The sequence below is a fragment of the Heteronotia binoei genome, chromosome 8 (genome assembly GCF_032191835.1).
Source record: "Heteronotia binoei isolate CCM8104 ecotype False Entrance Well chromosome 8, APGP_CSIRO_Hbin_v1, whole genome shotgun sequence".
Taxonomy (NCBI): domain Eukaryota; kingdom Metazoa; phylum Chordata; class Lepidosauria; order Squamata; family Gekkonidae; genus Heteronotia; species Heteronotia binoei.
The window spans coordinates 22,084,488-22,106,121 of record NC_083230.1 but is presented as its reverse complement, the minus strand read 5'-3'; the positions used below and the strand labels follow the sequence as shown (position 1 = coordinate 22,106,121).

General features: G+C 40.0%; 1 protein-coding gene across 3 annotated transcripts in view; it reads right to left on the bottom strand.

Annotated features, from left to right (window-relative positions):
• GRM8 (glutamate metabotropic receptor 8) overlaps positions 1-12,610 on the bottom strand; it is a 999,131-nt gene extending 986,521 nt beyond the window's left edge. For all 3 annotated transcript variants that reach the window (XM_060244808.1, XM_060244809.1, XM_060244810.1), the window contains exon 1: positions 11,746-12,610. In XM_060244808.1, the coding sequence (XP_060100791.1) occupies positions 11,746-12,255 (510 nt within the window). In that variant the 5' untranslated portion in view covers positions 12,256-12,610. The remainder of the gene's footprint in view (positions 1-11,745) is intronic.
• Positions 12,611-21,634: the final 9,024 nt, after the last annotated feature.

Here is a 21,634-nt window from a genome sequence, read left to right as displayed (position 1 = left end):
TTGGAGATAATGAGAAATTAATTTCAAAAGTGTACAAATTACTTTTACAATGGGCTACAGAAGATGAAGTAGTGAAATCTCAAATGATAAAATGGGCAATTAATGTAAATAAAGAAATAAAGATGGAATCTTGGGAATATTTGTGGAAAAATTCTATGAAACTCGCAACATGTCATAGTATTAAAGAGAACTGTTTTAAGATGATGTATAGATGGTATATGACTCCAAAAAAATTAGCAAAGATGAACAATAAGATGCCAGATAGGTGCTGGAAATGTAAAAAGCATGAAGGTTCTTTCTACCATATGTGGTGGACTTGTGAAAGAGCTAAAATGTTTTGGCAAATGATTCAACAAGAGATATCTAAGATCCTGGGATATGAATTCAATAAAGAGGCAGAGACTTTTCTGCTGGGATTACAAATGGAAAAATTTCCAAAAGAAGATAGAACATTAATATGGTACTTGCTCTCAGCTGCTAGGACATTGTATGCGCAGTTGTGGAAGCAAGAAAAAATACCAGAAAAATGGGACTGGACTATGAAAGTTATGTCATGGAGTGAAATGGACAAATTAACAAGAAAATTAAGAGACTGTGATTTAGAACTTTTTAATCGAGAGTGGAAGAAATTCAGAAGATATGTAGAGAAAGAGTGGAAAATAAAAGGACATTGGACAATTTTTGAGGATTAAGATTTTTAAGATAACAATATAACTCTTGAAGGGGGATCTTTTTCCCTATGATTTTTCTTTTGTTTTTTTTTTCTTGATAGTTAAGGGTACCTTTAATATCTGTTTTTTTTAAAAAAATAACACTGGCGGGGGTCAAGTAATTGGGGGAGGGGTGGGAGAAAGTAAGATGTGGGGTAGAATGATGGTCTTTTTTTATATATATTAAGCTTTTCATAAGTTGTAGTTATAGTTCTACTACCATATGTTACTAATAAAATTGTTTATACATGGAGTTGGCAGGAAGAGGCCATCAAACTGGAGGCAGGCTTTGGGGCCTAGTTTCTTCCTCCTCCACTCTCCCCTCCTGTCTGGAAGCAGCAATTCTGGGGAGGCCTCCTAGAGAGACAGGAAGTCTTTCAGGCTGGTCTCCCAGAAGGCTGCAGGAGGGAAAACCAGTTCCTGGGCGGGAACTGGGTTTTATATTAGTGATTTTTGGTGGGAAGCCTTCAGTTTGAGTTGGACTTTTGAGTTCAGTCAGATGGGTTCTGTTCTGGATGGTATGGCCAGGGCAAGTATTATATTAGGGGAAGAAGGAGCGTTTTTCCCTACTTTGATTTATGTCTTCTGTTCACTATTTTAAAATGCCTGTATATATATTTGTATGTTTTAAATAAATATTTTGTCTGTTTTAAAAGGTAGTCCCTCTGTACCACATAGTTTCCCCAACTGCCTTAGACCACACTACTGCAAGAGGGAAGTCCAGGGAAGGGGGAAGGCATACAGTTGGCAAGAGTGCCAATCCTCCAGGGGTCTCCCAAAGAAGGACTTTGGTCTCTGGGTTAACCAGGTGCTGGGTTGGCAGAGGACCTTGAGGCCAGGCCTCAGAACTGGCAAGGAGGATTGGGAGCCCTGTTCCTCTCGGTCAGGAACCCCTAAATTGAACAGGTGGTGACAGCATGCCCTAGTGGCGGGAAGAAGATAAGCTCCCTTCAAGAGTTGGCAACTCAAAAGGGAGTTGACAGGACCGGGTCTGAAGGCAGAATTGGGCCAGTTCCGCCACAAAAGCAAGAGCAGACAAGTGGGGCAAATTCTTCTTCTTCTTCTTCAAGCTCAGCTTCCCTTGCAAGGAAAGCCGAACTCAAAGAAGAAGAGTGTGCCCATCCCCCCAAGTGCCTTCAGGCGAGAGCAGTTGAGCGAGGCACCTTCTTCTCCTCCAAGCTCGGCTTCCCTCACAAGGGCAGCCAAACTTGGGAGAGAAGAATGCACCCAGCCCTGCCTGCTCTCACCTTCAAGGCGAGAGCAGCTGGGTGGGGTGCGTTCTCCTCCAAGCCTGGCTTCCCTTGCAAGGGAAGCCAAGCTTGGAGTAGAATGCCTGCGAGTGCGCTCTTGGAGGCGCTCTGAAACTGCCCTAAGAAGGGCAGTCTCAGATTGCTTTCAAGGGTACAGACACTCTCCTGCCATGCTGCTGCACCTGCTCTCTTTGTGGGTGAGGATGAGGCCGCAGGGTGGGCACAGGTGAGGGGGCATGGGGGCAGGTGCTTTTACTATTAGGATTAGGTAGTCTTTTTTCATGGTCACCGGGTGAACCACAATGTATTTGTTAAAATACAAGTAAAGGGAAATTGATCAAGGAAATCATCTTATTTTAATGTTATCTTATGTTTTTGTTGTCTTATGGTTTTAATTTTTTTTAACTTTTCAAAAACTTTGATTGCCTTAAAAGCATACAAAATAGTAAAATAAAAAGCACATTAATGCAAATCATACTATTACATAAGATTCCCAATTCAGCTATTGAGCAAATCATTATATAATAACAAAAACAAAACAAAACATTACAGTTAGTTCACTGTCTGTTCTTTACATTCGTAGGCTGACTTAAGGCTTCAAGCCAACCTAATAACTAAAAATACAGCATTTTTTCTTAAATTTTGTTCTTAGGAATAACCTCTTCCATATTAAGATAATTTACAATAGGAAACCAGGTGGCAATAAATCTATCTTCTCGAGTTTCTGATATACAATTAGAAACATTAACTGAATTTTTTTCCAAAACAAAATATTCCCAAGTATTGCAACTTGAATGAGTGATGTTATATTAGCGGCATCAAGGTATTTTCGTAAATCTGGCATATCTAAACCGCCTCATTTTGTAGGTCTGTATAGAGTACTTCTGTTGATTCTTTGCTTCTTATATGCCCATAAAAAGGCATTTATCTCTTGCTGCCATTTCCTAATATCTGAGCTAGGAATTTTAGTTGGTATTGTATGAAATAAATATAAACATTTAGGTAGAATAAAGCTTTTAATTATAGCTATACGATCAGGCCAAGTTAGTCGAAGGTGATTCCATTTTTTCAATGATTGTTTTATTTTAGAGAAAAGTTTGTGGAAATTATTAGCATATAAATTGGAGAATTCTAATGGAATTGTTATGCCTAAATATCTCCAATTTCTTTTGGTCCAATTGAAAGGGGAGGATAATTTGATTTGTTCTCTTTGTTGTTCTGATATATTAACAGGGTAGATCTCTGATTTGTTTGGATTAAAATATAGCCCTGAAACTAAACTGAAATGAGATAGAATGGCTTGTATTTATTGGAGGGCTTGTTGAGGATTAGTCAGGAATAGGATAATATCGTCTGCATATAAACCAATTTTATGAGATTGCCCATTTATGTTAATGCCCGTTATTTTGCTATTTATTCTGATTAATTCCACTAAAGGTTCAATTGCAAGTGAAAACAATAATGGGGAGAGGAGGCATCCTTGACAAGTTCCTCTTTGAAGAGTCATTTGCTCTGAATTAAGTCCATTTACGCACAGTTTGGCTGTGAGCTTCTTGTAAATTGCTTGCATAGCATTACAGAATTTCTCGCCAAAGCCCATGTGTGACATGATACTAGCATGGTATTTAAATCCGACACTATCAAAAGCTTTGTGAGCATCTAGGGATAAAAAGATAGTCTCCTGTTTGTCTTTTCTAGCCTGGGCAATTAAATTCAATATCTGATACGTGTTATCTGCTATGTTTCAGTTTAAAATAAAACCAGTTTGGTCAGGGTTGATATAGTCCGGTAGCACTAGTTTTAATCTATTTGCCAATACCTTCATGAACAACTTTGCATCCACATTCAGCAATGAGATGGATCTATATGAGGCCGGCTCATTTGGATCTTTGTTTGGTTTTAGCAAGAGGATTATATCAGCTTCTGACCAAGTTGCAGGCATGTGACCGCTTTCTAAGATACTATTAAACAGATTCTGTAAAGGATTTATTAGCTCTTTTAAAAATATTTTGTAGTATAAAATACTACAAAAAAACTACTACTACAAAAATACTACAATAAAGCCTGTGGCTTTATTTGTTTTAAGTTGTTTGATGGCTTCTGTAATCTCTTCAGTAGAGATTTCCTTATCTAGGTATGATTTATGTTCTTCCATTAATGGGGTCAATAATTGATGCTTTGACAGAAATGTTTCTGTATCAGAAGTTTTAGGGTTCGTTGATTTGTATAAATTTGAAAAAAAATCTGTTAAAATTTGGAGAATTTGTTTGGAACTACGTTTTTTGCCTGAGTGATCTTTTAAAGAATAAATATAATTTACTGATTTTTTTAATTTACTTTCCATGTCAGTAATTTCAATGATCAAGGCGTTGTTTGCCAAAAATTTTGTTTAGTGTACAAAATATTTTTTTGAATCGAATCATTTTCTGTCAGTTCCAATATATGACATTCTGCCATTAATTTTTTGTAAATTTTCTTGCTACCCGTCTGTTTATGCAGGTTCTCTAGGTGTTGTATATTTTGTTGTAGAATATTGATTGTTTTTTTCTTTGTTTAGGTGACTCGCTAATGACATAGCTAATCCCCGCATGACTGCCTTACTTGCATCCCATATTGTTTATTGCGAGACTTCTGGTGTAATATTTTCTTCAAGATAATTTTAATACCTTCTTCTAGTTGTTCTTTTTGTACTGAGTTAATTAAAAGTGATTTATTCAAAGTCCGTTTAAAAAAAAAACAACAACTTGTTCTAAACCTTTCAAGCAACAAATGACTGGTGAATGATCTGACCAAATCCTAAAGCCAATCTGAAATTGCAATAAATTATTTAATAAATTTTGAGTTAATAAAATAAAATCAATCCTCGAGTATGGATTAAACCTTGGATAGTAAAATGTATAGTCTTTAGTAGTTGGATGAGTACATCTCCAAGCATCATGTAGTCCATGACGTTGTATAATTTGATCCAAGCCTGTGTTTAAAGTTCTTTTAGGGTTGAATTTTTTATGTAAGTGTGTTCTGTCCAAATATTTATTAAAAACATAATTAAAATCTCCTATGATAGTCTCTCCTTCCTTAAAAGAGTCCAATTTCTCTAGCATCTCAGAAATAAAAGCTGATTGTTATTTGGGGCATATACCGACCCCAATTGTGATGCTTTGCCCTTCCAATTTACCTTTAACAAAATATAACAACCAGCCTCATCCTGCAAGCTATCAATGAGTTTAAATCTGACGTGTTTTGCAAATAATATGGCAACACCATGAGATTTAGAGGTTCCTGGTGTCTGATATTGTGCAGGATACCATTGGGTTTTCAACACTGTGGTGTTGGATGAACGCTGATGTGTTTCTTGTAGTAATACTATATCAGCTTTAGTTTTACGTATTTGGGATAATATGCATTTTCTCTTAATGACATTATTTAAGCCACATACATTGAGTGATAAAATTTCAAGTTTTGGAATCATTCCAACAAGTAATTTATTAACCTTCTATGCAGCTACAGATTATTCCACTTATCAACCAATGAATTGTGTATCTCTAAAATAAATACCAGTAATAACTCTGTCAGTAACAATTCAAACAACCGTCTCTATCTGTCAGTTATCAATTCTAATACTATTGTTAATATATACCTTATAATATAATAATATGCATTTTCTCTTAATGACATTATTTAAGCCACATACATTGAGTGATAAAATTTCGAGTTTTGGAATCATTCCAACAAGTAATTTATTAACCTTCTATGCAGCTACAGATTATTCCACTTATCAACCAATGAACTGTGTATCTCTAAAATAAATACCAGTAATAACTCTGTCAGTAACAATTCAAACAACCATCTCTATCTGTCAATTATCAATTCTAATACTATTGTTAATTCCCTACTTTAACCTATCTATTTATTCCTATTTTCTTTATGAAACTAAAAACTACTACTACTACTACTACAATCAACTGCTATATCCCTATTATTTTATTACTATTAACTATTTTATCTAGTCTAATATAATCTACAATAAACTGATTATCTAAATACTAAATTTCTTAACTACCTATTCTAAATTTCACTTCCTAATATTAAATCAAATTTCTAAATGCTCTCTTATCAGTCTACTAGAGAGCTTAGACCCTCTCATTTTTGCCTCCCTCTTCCCCTCCCTCCAGCACATTGTATAATTTTATATCACAAAGAAAAATTATTTTGTTATGTTACAACTAAAACCATTTTTCAGATTCAGAGTAGCATCTTTTCCCCTCCCCTTTTGCCACATCATCTGGAGCTTATAGTATTGTTCATGGGGTTTTGAATACTGGGATTCTGCTTAGCTTTGATTTCTCAGGTGTCACAGCCAGTTTCCTCTTCGCTGTCCTCTTCTGAAGGTCTGCAGGGACATCCAGTTTTAAAGCACGAAGGAGTTGCATTCCAGTCTCTTCAATAAAAGCTCTGAGTAGCTTGCCTTGAGATGATACAGTCAGATAGCCTTGCCAGGCCCATTTATACTTTACATTTGCTTCTCTCAACTTGGATGTGATTGGTTTTAAAACCCTTCTAATTGCTAGGGCTTCAGATGGTACATCAGGGTAGACTGCCACTTTCAGGTCTTGATACTGTAAAAAGCCATTTGTCCTTGCCATTTTTAGGATATCAAGTCTGTGGTTAGCATCTTGAAAAGTCACCATAACATCACATGGTGCCGTTCTATTTGGATTCCTAGCCGATCCAATACAATAGGCTTTCATCGAAGGCACAGCAGAGTTTTTGATTGATTTCAAAATAGAAGCAAGCACTCATAACATTTTTAATGTCACTTGAATTTTCCAGATTCTCATCTAGTCCTCAAAATTTAAGGTTAGCTTGCCTTTGCGTCGTTTCAATATCCAGGAGTCTTTCTTGTATCTGCTGGTTCTCCTCCTGAAGCCTCATTCCCAAATTAAGTGCTGTGTCTGCAACTTGCATTGTTTCATTCAGGGCCACCGCAATCTCATTCAGTTGATCTGAGATCGGTTTCAAGATATTGTTGATATTATCAGTCATTTTATCTAGCATAGAGGCTTCCATGGCCTTCATTGCTGCTTGCACAGAGGATTGAATAATATATTCTAAAGAGTCGTCATCTGTGTGATTTCACATTCACTTTCAGATCCTGCTGCCATGTTTTTAGAGGCCTCTCTGGCTGCGTTTGCATACTGCCGTGCTATTGTCGAGGTAAGAAGTGACTGGACCGATGGATTTTTCTTTTTAAAAGAAAAAGTCTTCTTACCACCTGTCTTCCCCATCTATGGGGAGGTAGAGATGGCTCACAGCGATGAGAAGGTGCCGGAGTTAGCGGGGAAGAGGGAGAGTAATCAGATCATGCATCCGCTATTAACACGGCATCGCCCCCCCCCCCATGGTTTTAATTTTTAATAACACAATATGCAAATTATATTAATTATTTGAAAACTTTTAAGCCACATAGTTGAAAGGCTGACAAATTGTAAATTAATAAATTTAAAGTATTTAATTTTTTTAAAAAAAATTCTATATAGAATTTAATTTCTGTTATTATTGTTTTTCCTTCTTAATAAAGGTCATTGATAACAAAATTGTTGCTTTTATTTCCTGTATTTTCCCTTCCAAACCTTTACACTCATGAGCATTAAACCTCTCTTCACACAGGCCACTTTTGTATAGTAATGAAATAATATACTAATAACATAAAATTATTAATTAATTACACTTGATAAAATCACAACACTGATTGTTGCAGGAGAATATGGCATATTTTAATCCTAAAATAACAACATAAAATATAGGTAATACCTGTTCAATCACATAAATGGAGGTGAATGGTTATCTACAATTATAAATATCTATGGTGCTTTACATGGTATTTTTCCATGTGGGCTTCTTTCCATGTGGGCATTTTTCTGTGCAAGCATTTTTCCTGTGAGCATTCATGATCGTAGGTTTTTTCTGTGAGCTTTTTTCCTGTGGACTTTTTTCCAGTTACCTTAGTAACCACTACAACACGTCTTATCAGACACTACAGAAGGCAGATAGCCTCTCCTCCAAACATGAACTCTTTCTTAACTGTACCATCTTTTTAAAACTCTATCACAGCACCATCATCACATGTTGTGATCATAGGAGTTAAGCATTCACCGGCCTGATCAGCCCACATGCAAACAGCTCAAATGTTTCCGACAAGGAATTGCCACATCCGCACATGCACAGAAATGCAATCACATACATGCACACACCCTGGCCCTGGCCCTCACTGCCACTGCACACTATAGCTAAATGTTTAAATAAAGAATTCTTTAAGGGCTAACATTTGAAACAAAGGAGGAAAAGAAACTTTTACACTTGGTGGTTAGTGATTTTGATCATTTGAATTGTTAATAAACTATCCAGTTCTGTGGCAGTTTGCTCACTCGTATTCTTACACAGTTTTGTGAGTTGTAGTTGATATTCCCCAGCACAACTGCAAACCTACATATGATCTAACTACATATGAAACCCACAGTGAAAGCTAAAGTTAAAGTACCTTAACAGCCTTGATCAAGGGCATACTCTCTTAACAACCACTGCCTAGTGAGAGTTCTCTGGGGAAGCCCTAGCTCTGCTCCAGGCAACCAACAGTGCCATGATCAAGTGCCACTCTGATTTGCTGCCTTCATATGCTATATTCCATTGAAAAAATGAAGCTGAAAAAAGTCATGAGAAATAGATACCAGTTTTACAACTGCCGGTACCAGCTGATGTATCCAATACAAAGTGCAAAGAAAAGACAGACCAACCTTAGCAGCCTGACCTAACCATGATCATGGGGCAAGATTAGCAGTTAAATGCTCAGTAGAATTGCACCATTCTAAGTCCATTAAAGTCCACTGAAGTCTACCTAGAATGGCATTGTGATTTTCCCTACTGTGCAAATGCAAAAGTGGGAGAACAAACTTTATCTACCTAAATTAGGGGAGGGACGGTGGCTCAGTGGTAGAGCATCTGCTTGGGAAGCAGAAGGTCCCAGGTTCAATCCCTGGCATCTCCAAAAAAGGGTCCAGGCAAAGAGGTGTGAAAAACCTCAACTTGAGACCCTGGAGAGCTGCTGCCAGTCTGAGAAGACAATACTGACTTCGATGGACCAAAGGTCTGATTCAGTATAAGGCAGCTTCATATGTTCATATGTTCAATTGCCTTGCTTAGTGTCTATATGAGGCAGTGAATAGTCAGAACGGCAACTTGAGTGGAGGGCACAATAGTTGAACAATATATCTTCTTCTGGTGATTGCATTTGCTACAAAGTTCTCAACACATCTAATCTTGATCAGACCAGGGAACATGAAGCCATGCTTTATTATGACTGTGGAGGGACTGAGTACCGCCTATGCCAGTCTGCTAGTAAAAAAAAAAAAAAAAGGATTTTATCATAGAATCTCACGCTGTGGTCTTTCCTCAATTTTTCTTTTGGACTTCTTGAGCCTAAGCTGTTGATAAGATTGACCACTACAATTGACCACTGCCCATCCATCTGCCTGAAATTTGCATACATAAACTCAATCAATAAATTATTGTGATCATCCATCATCAACTCAAACAATGGGGACAGCCTTTCAACATATGAAGCTGCTTTATACTGAATCAGACCCTCGGTCCATCAAAGTCAGTATTGTCTTCTCAGACTGGCAGCGGCTCTCCAGGGTCTCAAGCTGAGGTTTTCCATGCCTCTTTGCCTGGACCCTTTTTGGAGATGCCAGGGATTGAACCTGGGACCTTCTGCTTACCAAGCAGATGCTCTACCACTGAGCCACCATCCCTCCCCAACGGGGGCAGTTCACACTCTCAAGAAGTTAGTCATGTGGGATTGATCCATCAAATGGTGCACATGTGAATACACTGAAAACAGTTCCATAGCTAATGGGAAATAAGCATGCCCTAATTTGTCTTGTCTTGTTTCCTGCACCAAAAAGACCAACATGCCCATGAAGAAAGACCAGGATAACAAGTGTCAATAAGAGGCAATATCCGTGGTATGTACCGAAAGCATCTCAAATTCAGTGTACCGTTATCTATTTACTATCCGGCAGAGTTTAAAATTAAATGCTGGCTGCCTAATCGGTTCCTGCTGAGTCTATTGATTAGGACTCCATCATCTGCCCACTGCATTTGATGAGTGTAGATGTGGCAGGTTTACCTTTCCACTGTTTATGCTCTAGGACTTAATAAAGTATACATTGAAGGTAATGAATAATATGTCAACACAATTGTTGTTCTGATGTGATCTGCCCAGACTTGTCTGGGGGGCGGGCGGGGATTATAAACGTGCAAAATTAAGGAAGAAGCTAAAATTATCAGAGAAGTAAGGATCATTATATTTAATTTAGTTAGACACATAGGTCAATATTGGCAGTATTCCAAGCATATTTCTCCATTGGAAGAACCTCTCCGGCCATCTTAGTAGCAGATTTATGCGTAAAACTTCATACAATTGCATCAGGCTGGGCAGAACTATACGAAATTTTACTCTGGAAAACAGAATGTGCTATTCTAGAAGAATTTACCACTGAATACAGAAACAACCTAGGCTTCTACAGCAAATACAACTTAAATGTATGTGTATTTCTCTAGAGGTAAATGACTTGTTCATAAGCGCATAACCACAATTGTGAAAACAAAATTCTGCATTAGCAACCTCAGGCATCATTAAACACTTAAATATGACAGACTTCTGCAGACTGTTTCCACGCCACTTCTGGATGCACAACTTGAGTCACACATATAATACAGCTGCATTCTCCGACCATCATATGCCAAAATGCAATGTAAGAATGTACATTGTAACATTTGACTATTCTGAAAGTGTGTGTGTAACAAAACCAATGAAATCTATAAATCTTCAGATGTAATTAAGTCTCAAAGCATTTCCATTCATCCCTTCATTATCCTTCTCTCCTCCTATGTTTGTTCTGTGAACTAGTCTTAGTTTATAAATTCCTTGAACAAAACCCTTCTTTGTCTCTAAGAAAATTAACAGAATGTTATCATCAATATAAATTTTGGAGCTTTCCGTTGAAGGAATGAATTTCTACCAGTGTAAAGACTGAAATATGATCAATAATGTGTTTCAGACATGAGCAGACCTTTACTGCTAAATGACTTGCTCTAATGTTTGAACCACAGTTTAGTTCAATGGACTCAACATTTTAATGCACTGTATACAATACAAATTGCAGCTTTCCAGTCCTATACAAACTACATTCTCTCACACATTGGGAATGTTCGGTCTGGAGAAGAGGAGGTTGAGGAGGGACATGATCACTCTCCTTAAGTATTTGAAGGGCTGTCACTTAGACGAGGGCAAGGTGCTGTTCCCATTGGCAGCAGAGGTTAGGACACACAACAAAGGGTTTAAATTAAGGGCACTGGCTGTATATCAGGGGGGGGACTTTTCTTTTTTTTACAGTAAGAGTGTATTCAGCTACCTAGGAAGGTGGTGAGCTCCCCCTCATTGGCAGTCTTTAAGCAACGGCTGGACAAACATTTGTCAGGGATATTCTAGGCTGCTCCTGCATTGAGCAGGGGGTTGGACTAGATGGCCTGTATGGCCCCTTTCAAGTTCTGTGATTCTATGATTATCATCCCCACTTAGCAAAGGAAAATGGGTAAACATTTTAGATGTTTTCAGCTATTTTTCATGGTGAGATCTCCAGTATGGGATTATTTGTTTTTACTGGGCTTCATACATGTGCATAATAAATGTTCATAAATTGTAATGTTACCATTAAAAGTCTTACCTTAAAGAGTCTTAAAATGTTAGCCACCATGATGGACACTGAACTTGCAGCAGCTCCTATTACCCCCGTTATCTTATCTGGCTTTGTGAAAATAGGTGGGTCTCCGTTAGCACATTTCACATCAGATCCATCTTTCTCAATCAAAGCTTGCACAAATGTTAGCGATTGCTCTAAAGCATAAGTGTCCCTGGAACAAGTGTCTAAGATCCGGACACCCAAAGTGACATTGGCAAGAAGATCAGGGTCCTTATTGATCTGATCAATTGCATATAGCATTGCCTCAAGCCGGTGGATCCCTTTCTCCTTTTTAAGCTCTCCACAAGGGACCCCTCTATCCCCTTTGGCATGGACAGGGAAGAGTCCTCCCAAGATGATGTCTCCATCGAGTCGAATGGAGTGGGCATATTCCTGGCCCTGAGTTCCTTGCATCGTTGGGAGTATCCAGCAGAATTTGGCTGTGAGCAAGAAGAAACAATGGCAGGAGACCAGATGCTTGTCTTTGTATACCATTTTTTCTGAAGACGGTATTGCAGTCCAAGACCCAAGTTTTCTTCTTATTAGAGGAGGAGGTGGACAATTTGCAGCTGTCCCTTCTGAAGGCTACCATCAGTGCCCAGTGAATGAGAATATAGGATCGTGCAGTAGTTAGAAAAGAGGAATTGTTAGAAAAGAGGTTGTTTCTTTTAAAAAAAAGAATGTCCTAAAGAAGGGTTTCACAAAGAGAATCCATTTGTGTTATGTTTGCCATAGGTTTCCTTTCTTGTTGAGGGTATTCAGGGACTGCAGAGTGACACTAGTGTAAGTAGCTCCAGTGCGAGGAAGAGATCAGCAATCCACATTCTCAGATTGTCCCTTGTAATTGAAATAGTCCTGAAATATCAGAGATAAAAACTTCTTAGAATAACTTATTTTATATTTACAATTTTTTTTTCAGGAAGGAAAAATCAAAGTTATTTTCTGGTTTTTGCATTCACTTTCTTTGAAGATATTCACGCTATTATCTGATTATGTACATTTATTTCTAAATATATAGGTTACTTTTTCGGAGGGGGGGGGTTAAATTCGTATTACTGTTTATATTTACTTGTTATCTGTTGTTTTAGTTGTGAACTATCCAGAGAACATTCTTGAGAAACAGCATACTCATTTTCTCAATAATCAAAAGAGGATTGAGAGGATGCAGTCTTTAGAATGTTGGACAAGGATGTGGGAGAGCCAAGCTCAAATCCCCATTCTGCCATGGAAGTTTTCTGGGTGACCTTGGGCTTATCACACAACCCCAGCCTAACCTACCCCAAAGAGTTGTTTTTTTTAGGATAAAATGGAGGAGAGAAGAATGATATAGGCCACCTGAGGTCCCCATTGGGGGAAACAGCAGGGTATAAATGAAGTGAATAAATAAATAAACCCTTGTGATCACACTTCAGTAGAAATCTATGGAAGATAAAAGTGTTATATGGAAAAATTACATTCCAGTATCCCCGGACCTAAGTCATGATTCAAGCATCTCCCATGCGGGAAGATTTCTGAGTTCTAGGTGCAGTTCTAGCTCTCATGCAAGATGTACAATATGTCACTTCAAAATGTAACTTGGGAACATGGAAAGAGGATGGCCAGCTCATTTCTTTTGTTATGTCCATGTGGTACCTGAAGCCACAGTAGAGAGACGGCACTAACAAATACAAAGCAATCCTATTCCCCAATCCAATCATTGTCTGCACAAACATTTCCACTGAAGGAAACTGCTAAACATTCTTCTTCCATCTGGTATTCTTTGTATCCAAACCATTTTCTATTTGAAGCTAACAGTTTTTGTCTTGTGGAGTAAAACCACAGTATCATCAAAGTTTACAAAAGCAAATATCTAACAGTGGGCATGTAGAAGGCCCAGGTTCAATCCCTGGTATATCCAAATAAAAAAAGTGAATGATGAAAAAGACCTCTCTCTGAGACCCTAGAAAGCTGCTGTCTGTCAGAGAAGATAATTTTGACCTTGATCGGCCAGTTTCTGCCCCAAAGATTTGCAGACAGACATAAGCTGTAAATTCCCCACTGGAACCCAGTGTGCAAAGGCTAGACTCAAACTGGGAGTATGGAACTTAAGCCTTCCCCCATACTGTTTTCCCAACCAGAAATGGCTCTGGGGATGCTATTTGCCCTGCTGTGGACTGTTCATGTACTGAAGGGTACAGCTAAGGTTCCCATATGGGATAAATACTGTCCCCTGACAGGGCCATTTCAGATTGGGAAAATAGTGCAGGGAGGAGGCTAAAGACCTTTCTCGCATCATGCTGCATATCCAAACACAACTGGAATCTATATGTGAAAATAAGGGGGAAATCATACATCTGACTAAAAGTCATACTGGGAAACCCAGATACATCCCATGGGAAAAGGTAATACATAGTTAGGGCCACAGTGACTTAACAAATCAAACACAAAATAGAGTGATGTAAAGCTTTACCATAACATAATTGAACCCTTGTGTAATTCTATGAGCCTTTTGTTATTCCGCCATTCAATCAATCTTTCCTAGAAGTCTCATCTCTTTTTAAGGTCACGTCCCTACAAGGAGAACTGCAAAACAGCCTATGTTTCCCAGGTCTATGAAAATGGATCAGTTTGCATTCCTGTATGTACATGGTTTAAAGAGAAACCTCAGTGTTTATCCAGTAGCAAAATAAAGAAAATAAAACATTTAGTGGTAGTGCGAATAAGAGAGTGTTCCTGTTGGGGATATCAAAGATAAAAAGTATGTGAAGCACAACATTCTTGTTTAAAAGATTACAATGTGTTCCCTGCTTTTATTTGAATGTACTTTATGCCGGATCTTTATATGCCAAAGTACATGTTGATTTACAGAAAGTTGGGTCCCATCAGAGTAGTCTCCTTGGCCCGACACCAACCATAAATCAGCACACATTTTGGACTAGTCAGGCTTCCCGCAACCTTAGAGTCAATAGGGCACACTTTGCTCTCTATTCCATGTACGTAAATCTAAAAGAATGCCACTACCTTAAAATGTATCTATCCAGAATAAAGCACTACATATACATTTTGGAAGCTCACGCATCGAAGAATTAGATCATCTGCACCACTGCAGAAGGGACATGTGATTCATTGTTGTTAATACTAAAAACCTGTCTGGAAAACAGAAAATAAATAGCTTATAAATCATTATGTTTTGATTACGTCACAGTCCAATGCAATGAAATTACATTACACCGAATTACTTTGAGGCTCTTTATGTCATCGAGTAAGTAAAAGCTTTCATTATACTTGCTGACTTATTCAAACCACATCACTTCTGCGCTATTGATTAATATTAAATATTACAGCAATACAAATGCATTCATTCGAACTCCTGCAGCTCACAGAAAAATAGTTTTATAAACATTCATTTTTGCTCTTATCAAAGCATTTTAGACGAATGAAAGAAATACCAACCTGCTAGGCCATAAATGCAGATAACCTCCTTTCATTTACTGATTTTTAAACTCAAAATAAAACTTAATCCCTTCTAGAAAGACTATAAATCAGGAATAATCCAGCTGTATTTGCAATTTGAGGGATGTTTTGAATGAAAAAAGTTCCAGTCTTCAGCCTACGTTTTCTTAGCACTGACTGAACACGTGTGAAGATCATGAAGCATTAAATGTCTAAATAAAGTATCACGTTCACCTTTTTTTGTATCCTGCTGTATGGCATTATGATTAGAAATGGTATGCTGGCCCTTTCAATTTAAATGTGCTCAAACATTGGTCTTGAATTGACCTACAAGTGGGCGGTATGTAACTTAAAATGAAGTTTAAAATTATTTATGAACAGGTGAAAAGGGAGATAAGGGTGGGTCTAGGAGTGACACAGATATCCAGGCTGTTCTCTTCTCAGGAAAGTTTTCTGTGGGCCCCTATTCCAAAGGGCCATGGCCCCTGTGATTCAGATAGTACCTCAGTGCAATCACTGAGCTAGGGTCTGGGCCTGCTGAGCAAGCCTACGTCCATGGTCATTGTTGCCACAGCCCAAACCTAAGCCGAGCAGACCCTGTAGTGTTGCCAGCTCTATAGGAGCCCTTTGGCTCAGCTTGCTCCTGGTATTAATGGCCTTCCAGTGGGGACTTGCCTGATTAATTAAAGGGCTAGTCTGCATCCTACGGCTGTGGCACTGCCAGCATCACAAGTACTACTTAGGTGAGTTTGCTCCAGGGACAGAGTCTGAAGAAGTCTCCGTCTAGCAGAGCAGATTCTCTACATTTACCACTTATTAGATCAGGACCCAGAGACAGAAATCATGCCTCTGCATTCTATCTATCCACATAGTTTGCTGTGGAACGGCGAGTCCTGCATCTGAAGGCTGAAGACTGACTCAGCATCGAGACATTTAATTGTTGCTGTATGTATAGATAAGGGGGAAATGCTTGTGCAAAAAGAAGAAGCATGGTTTGCTTCTGCAAGGCCTGCCTTCACTAACAATCACAAGTCCCAGTCCTAAGGGCAGTGCATTGTGTACAGATCTTATTTGATATCAAAGTATGCTTAGCAATGCGGCTGCATAGGATATTGCAGGGGTGGCCAACGGTAGCTCTCCAGATGTTTTTTTGCCTACAACTCCCATCAGCCCCAGCCACCACCACCCCCCCCAGGGCAAAAAGTGGCTCCCTGGAGCTGTTTCAGGTTGGGTGGGAAAATAGTGAGGTAGAAGGTCTAAGCCCCTTCTCCTATGTGCCATGGTCCTTGATCCAAATTAGGCTCCATGCCCCTAGGAAACACAGAGCTCTTGGGAGCACATCTGTAACTTGTCCCAGGGATGTATCCAGGGGAAATGTACCATCTATTCTGATGGAGATACAGCCTTAGGTAGAGATCATTCTTTCTAAGACCTGGCATCTAAGAACCTTTTAACTGAAGATGTCAGCGACTGAACCTGGGACATTGTGCATGCAAAGTGTGTGCTCTACTCGTGAGTCTCCCCACACTTAGAATGAGTACGCGTACCCTAGGGAGTCTTTCATGCTTAAGCATTCCGTCCATCCTAGATAAGGACCATTTCATTTCTTGATTCTATACAGTACAGCAATACTCCAGTGCTAAATGAAAGCTGAAGCAGTAGTTCCAAGTCACTTCATTCACATTATTTCCCATTACATTTTAAAGAAATGTCAAGCCCATTTAGGGCTGCCCAGCTCAGCGACAGATTTTGCCTCTGCACAAAATAGTGACACGTGTAATGTTCTGATGGATCATAACCCTATTAGAACATGTGCCACATTTTGAAGGCTTTTATAAGAAAAGAAAAATATTGAACTCTATGAGGCAGAGATCTTATTTTCAGTATTCTATAGAGTAAGCAAAAAGGGGTCAAAGTTTAAATAAACTGAGACTTCATTCTTAAGTCATGTTCCAATTCCAATGGAAATAGATTGCATGGCTGATGGTATGTCTAACACATTAAAACTGTGCATGATACACAGTAGCAAAGAGCACTGGAATAAGTTGGCGAGTCAGCATATTTTAGTGTCAGACTGGGCTCTAGGAGACTCAGGTTTGAATCCTCACTCTTGGGCCAGTCAGGCTAACCTACCTCACAGGCTACACTCTCAGGCTAACCTACCTCACAGAGTTGTTGTGACAATAAAAATGGAGGAAAGAATTATGTAAATCACTTTGCATCCCCATTGGAGAGAAAGGAGGGGTAAGTACATAAATAGTAATAAATAAGTGCATTTTAGAAGATTAATGGGTGGTTTATCAGATTACAGGACAAAAGTTTCTGCCACCAATGTATGATTCAAAGGTCCAATGAGGGTCCACTTTGATTAGAGAGGATGGATTCAAATGCCAACTCAGAAATGAAGGCCAATGAGGGACCCTTGGTCAGTCACTGTGTCTCAGTGTAACCAACCCCACAGGTAAGTTTTGAGGAGCAGATACTGTGGAAAAAGAAGGAAGTGAAAGTAGAAGACTATTTTAAGGCAGCTGCTTGGTACAGGTGGTTGTGGCAGCTTTGGGGAAAGCTGCATCAACAGGTGCTAGCTAGAGCTGGGAAGGGAACAACTGGAAGAATGCTGGAAAACCTTCACCATGGGGCGAGGAGAACAATCAGCAGCAGATGTGATATGAGCAACTTGCTGAGCCTGATAGCCATTTTTAGGGAAAGTAGCCCAAAGTACCATATGACCTTTGAGCAAGAAAAATTTGTTGTGAGTAAATTGTACTTCTATGTAACTGCAAGGTGACTGCAAGATTCACTACTGGAATCAGTAGTAGGTAGGTGTCTTTAGTTAATAACTACCATCTTTATAGGAGCAAGTCTTACTTAAACAATACATTCCCTTACCCCTGTATAATGAGTGCAAGGCCTGCCCATACACTACAGGTTTGCACCTTTTGGAAAAGGTCCATGACTCAGTAGTAGTGCATCTACTTTGCATGCAAAAAGTTCCAGGTTCAATCCCTGAAAGCTCTAGCTAAAAGGATCCAGTTTTAGGCAATATGAAAAAATTATATCTGAGACCCTAGACAGCTGCTGCCAGAATAGGCAGTACAGACCACCAGTTTGACTCAGCATAAGGCAATTTCATGCGTTTCCTTTGAACCTTTTACATCTTCCTTCCAAATCCACAGAAGGTAATTAAAGAGCAAACTGGAAGTCTCTGATACAAATGTCAAGTCAGCCATTCCTTTACAGGGTGAGCTTAGGCATCTCTTGACCCCAGCCCTCTTTTTACAGTGCGATGGTAATAATATGGCCTACCTTACAGGGCTCTTGTAAAGTGTGTCAAAACACTGTATGTGAACTACACTGAACACCAGAGGAACACTGTATAAATGCTAAGCATTGTTCATAATAATAATTCCACCGTTCTCTTCTGTCATGTTTCATTGGAATGACTCCCAAACACATATATCCCAGTTCTGAGCCATCCAAAATAATTTGGCTACTACATCAATTCCTCATAAAATGGCTGCTTCTTTTTTTTTTTTAAATCTTTTGTATTGATTTTCCCCCAAAATGACAAAACAGAGCCAGATTCTGATGCTCAAAATATAATTTTAAAGCCAAGGGAGTGGTGGAAGGAAAGAAGGCTCCTCTTTGCTCTCCCCAAGTTGGCACCAGCCAAGTGGCAGTTTCATGTCCTGGTTCCCCTTTTGGTCCAATGCAAGCAGAGATTACAAAATCAGCCTCAGAGGCGTTTCATCTTCAGCCAACAAATTGATGTTGTTCTGCTTTTATCGGACATTCTGATGCAGCTGTCAGTGACATCCCCCCCCCCCCAATCCTCTGCTGGGAAGAGCAGAGAACCAGAAAGCAAGGAATTGGGAGGGAGTGTCCTCGTGGTGACTATACTAAATGCATTTTGTTTGAGACAGGTACAAAGGTGGAACAGAAGGATGTGCAGATCTAATCTTAGAGGCAGGGCCCAGGTGTGCCTAATACTCTGGAACACAGGTCCCAAACAATTCATCCCAAAGTAAAGATTGTTTCACAGTCAAGACCACTGTCTGTCTGCCAGTTTCAGCTAGACCAAGAAACGAAAGAGCAGCTCCCATTGGCTTAGCCAGACTCTTCATCCATTTGGCTCATTGAAACATTGCTTCCCACTGCATTTCTGCATCTTTTCCCTCTTTGCTCTGAGATTCACATTCCTATTCACAGGCATTTTTATTCCCAATACCTTTTCTGCAGACATCCATTCATTGCAAAAAAAAAAAAAGCCAAAACATTCTAATCATGTTCTCCACTGCAGAAAGTCATTTGGGCTCATTTACTTGAAAGTACGTTCCACTGCAGTGCACGAGACACACTGACAAGTAAATGGATTTAGGATTGGGAGGCCAAGAAGTTCAACTAGCAAACTGGCTTTCGCCACTTTGGTCTCTAAAATCCCGCAAAAATCTGCTATTACCTGGCCGGTAAATCCTCTTAGAAGAGAGCCCTCTGTTGTCAGTTGTTCTGACTTGTCTCCATACATTTTCCTTCTGTCCCTAAGGAATTGCAACACTAATTGAAAGACTGCCCATACAGAGGAGGGCTTTTGCTTCACAATTCTTAGTTGTTCCTTACACTCTTGGTTGTTTTTTTTTAAATCTTTGGTAGATTCTGACTGTGCACAGGATGTGAAAACTGAAAATAAAAGGACCCTATTGATAATCCTATTGAGATCATTTTTTAAATATCGCTGCTCTATCGTTTCCAAGTGTCTGCACACTTTCTGCGTGGGTTTGTGTGCAAATGCAAGCGACACAGCCTTATCCTTAAAACAGTCCCAAAATGGTTGCTTCGTTAAGGATTATCTCTGTGAAAAATCTAACACTGTGAAATAAATTTCAGTCCCTAAAATAGCAGGAGCTTGTTTCTAACTCAGATAGTTTACTAGATTTGTGGATTCCAGCTCCACGATGGCTTTTAATTAGCTGACCATTGCTCATGTGCTTCAATGCGATCCACCCACCTGCCTGTCTTTAAAATACCTGCCATAAAATAAAGATTAGACACCTCTCCTGAAAGAATGAGATTCCCTCAGCAGACATCTCCAACTCCTTTGTATGAACAGTTTTCTTTGGGAGTTGACTTTTGTATGCAACATGATAAGGGCTTCCTCATTTTCCCCAACAGGGACCAAGAGAATCCATCGCTGTGGATCCCTAGGGCTCTTGCCATGTCCTGCAGCTAAAGCTACCCCCTTCCAAACCCCCTTATAATCCACACCAAGAAGCATGGGTGTCAATAAACCCACCAGACTCTTCTCTTGCTGATTCCAAACAGACTTAACTTCCTTCCTCGAGGGGTTTGGAGTGGGGGGGGGGGGAGGCCGACTGCTGCTCAAATGTAAATCCAGAGATCAGGAAAAGTAGAAGCTGAGGCGTGTAGGCTGCCCCAAACTCAGTTTTGCATATTTCAATGAGGAGTTTGGGGCAATCCCCAAATGCCTTCTTTCCCCTGCAGCAATGGTTTAGGATTCTGGATTAAGCGCCAACCTGTCAAACACGCCTTTTTAAAGAAAAAGAAAGAAAGACTGCCTCCCGAAGCTTAGAAGCACCTCGTGCAAAAGGAAATCACTAGATGAGGGGTGGGAGAGAAATCCCGTGAATGCCTCCCCTCTCTTCCCTTTCCATGGGTATAGACCTAGTATAGTTGGATCTCAGCCCTACCTGACCTGGACCATCCACGACGCCTGTTCGACCATGCTCTGTTTCCCTCTGCCAATTCATCCCTGGTTCCTTTTTTCAGTCCCTCCAAAGCGATTTCAATCCAGTTCGGCGCCAGCCCAGGTCATTGCCTAGTGCACTGGCAGCATTAACGGAGGCCAAAAAAAAAAAAAAAACCTTGCCTTCACGCTTCACTCTTCCTCCCCCTCCCGGATGCCTCCCGCACGCTTCGCTCTCTCTCCTCTCCTCCGTGCCAACCAGAGAGACACAAATACCTCGAGTCCCCCAATCGATCGGCGATACGCGCAGTTCCATCGTGCTCGAGGTCACTGATGGAATTCATAGACGACGCCGACGGCCCGGGCGGGAAGGATTAGGTCATTTCAACTCCGCGCAAGCCTCTGCTTCTCCTTTTCCCACCCCCGAGATCGGGACAGGCGGGGAGATCCCAACCGTGCTGCAGAGCGCTAAGGATACGCCAAGACCCTGCAATCGGCAGCCCCATCCTGGGCTTTCAAACTTCTTGGGAGCCAGAGATTCTCGGACTCCGGGGGGCGGGGGGGGGGGGCTTGACCCTGACTCCAGAGCCGAGCCTTCTTAGCACCCCCCAGCAGCTTCTAGCTCCGGGCAGAGAGCGAGAGAGAAACCTCCAGGCCGCCTCTCTCACCCCACACCCCGCAACCCAATCGCCCGCCCCTCTCCTCCCCAAACTCTCAGCAGAGTCCACTTGATGCGTCCGC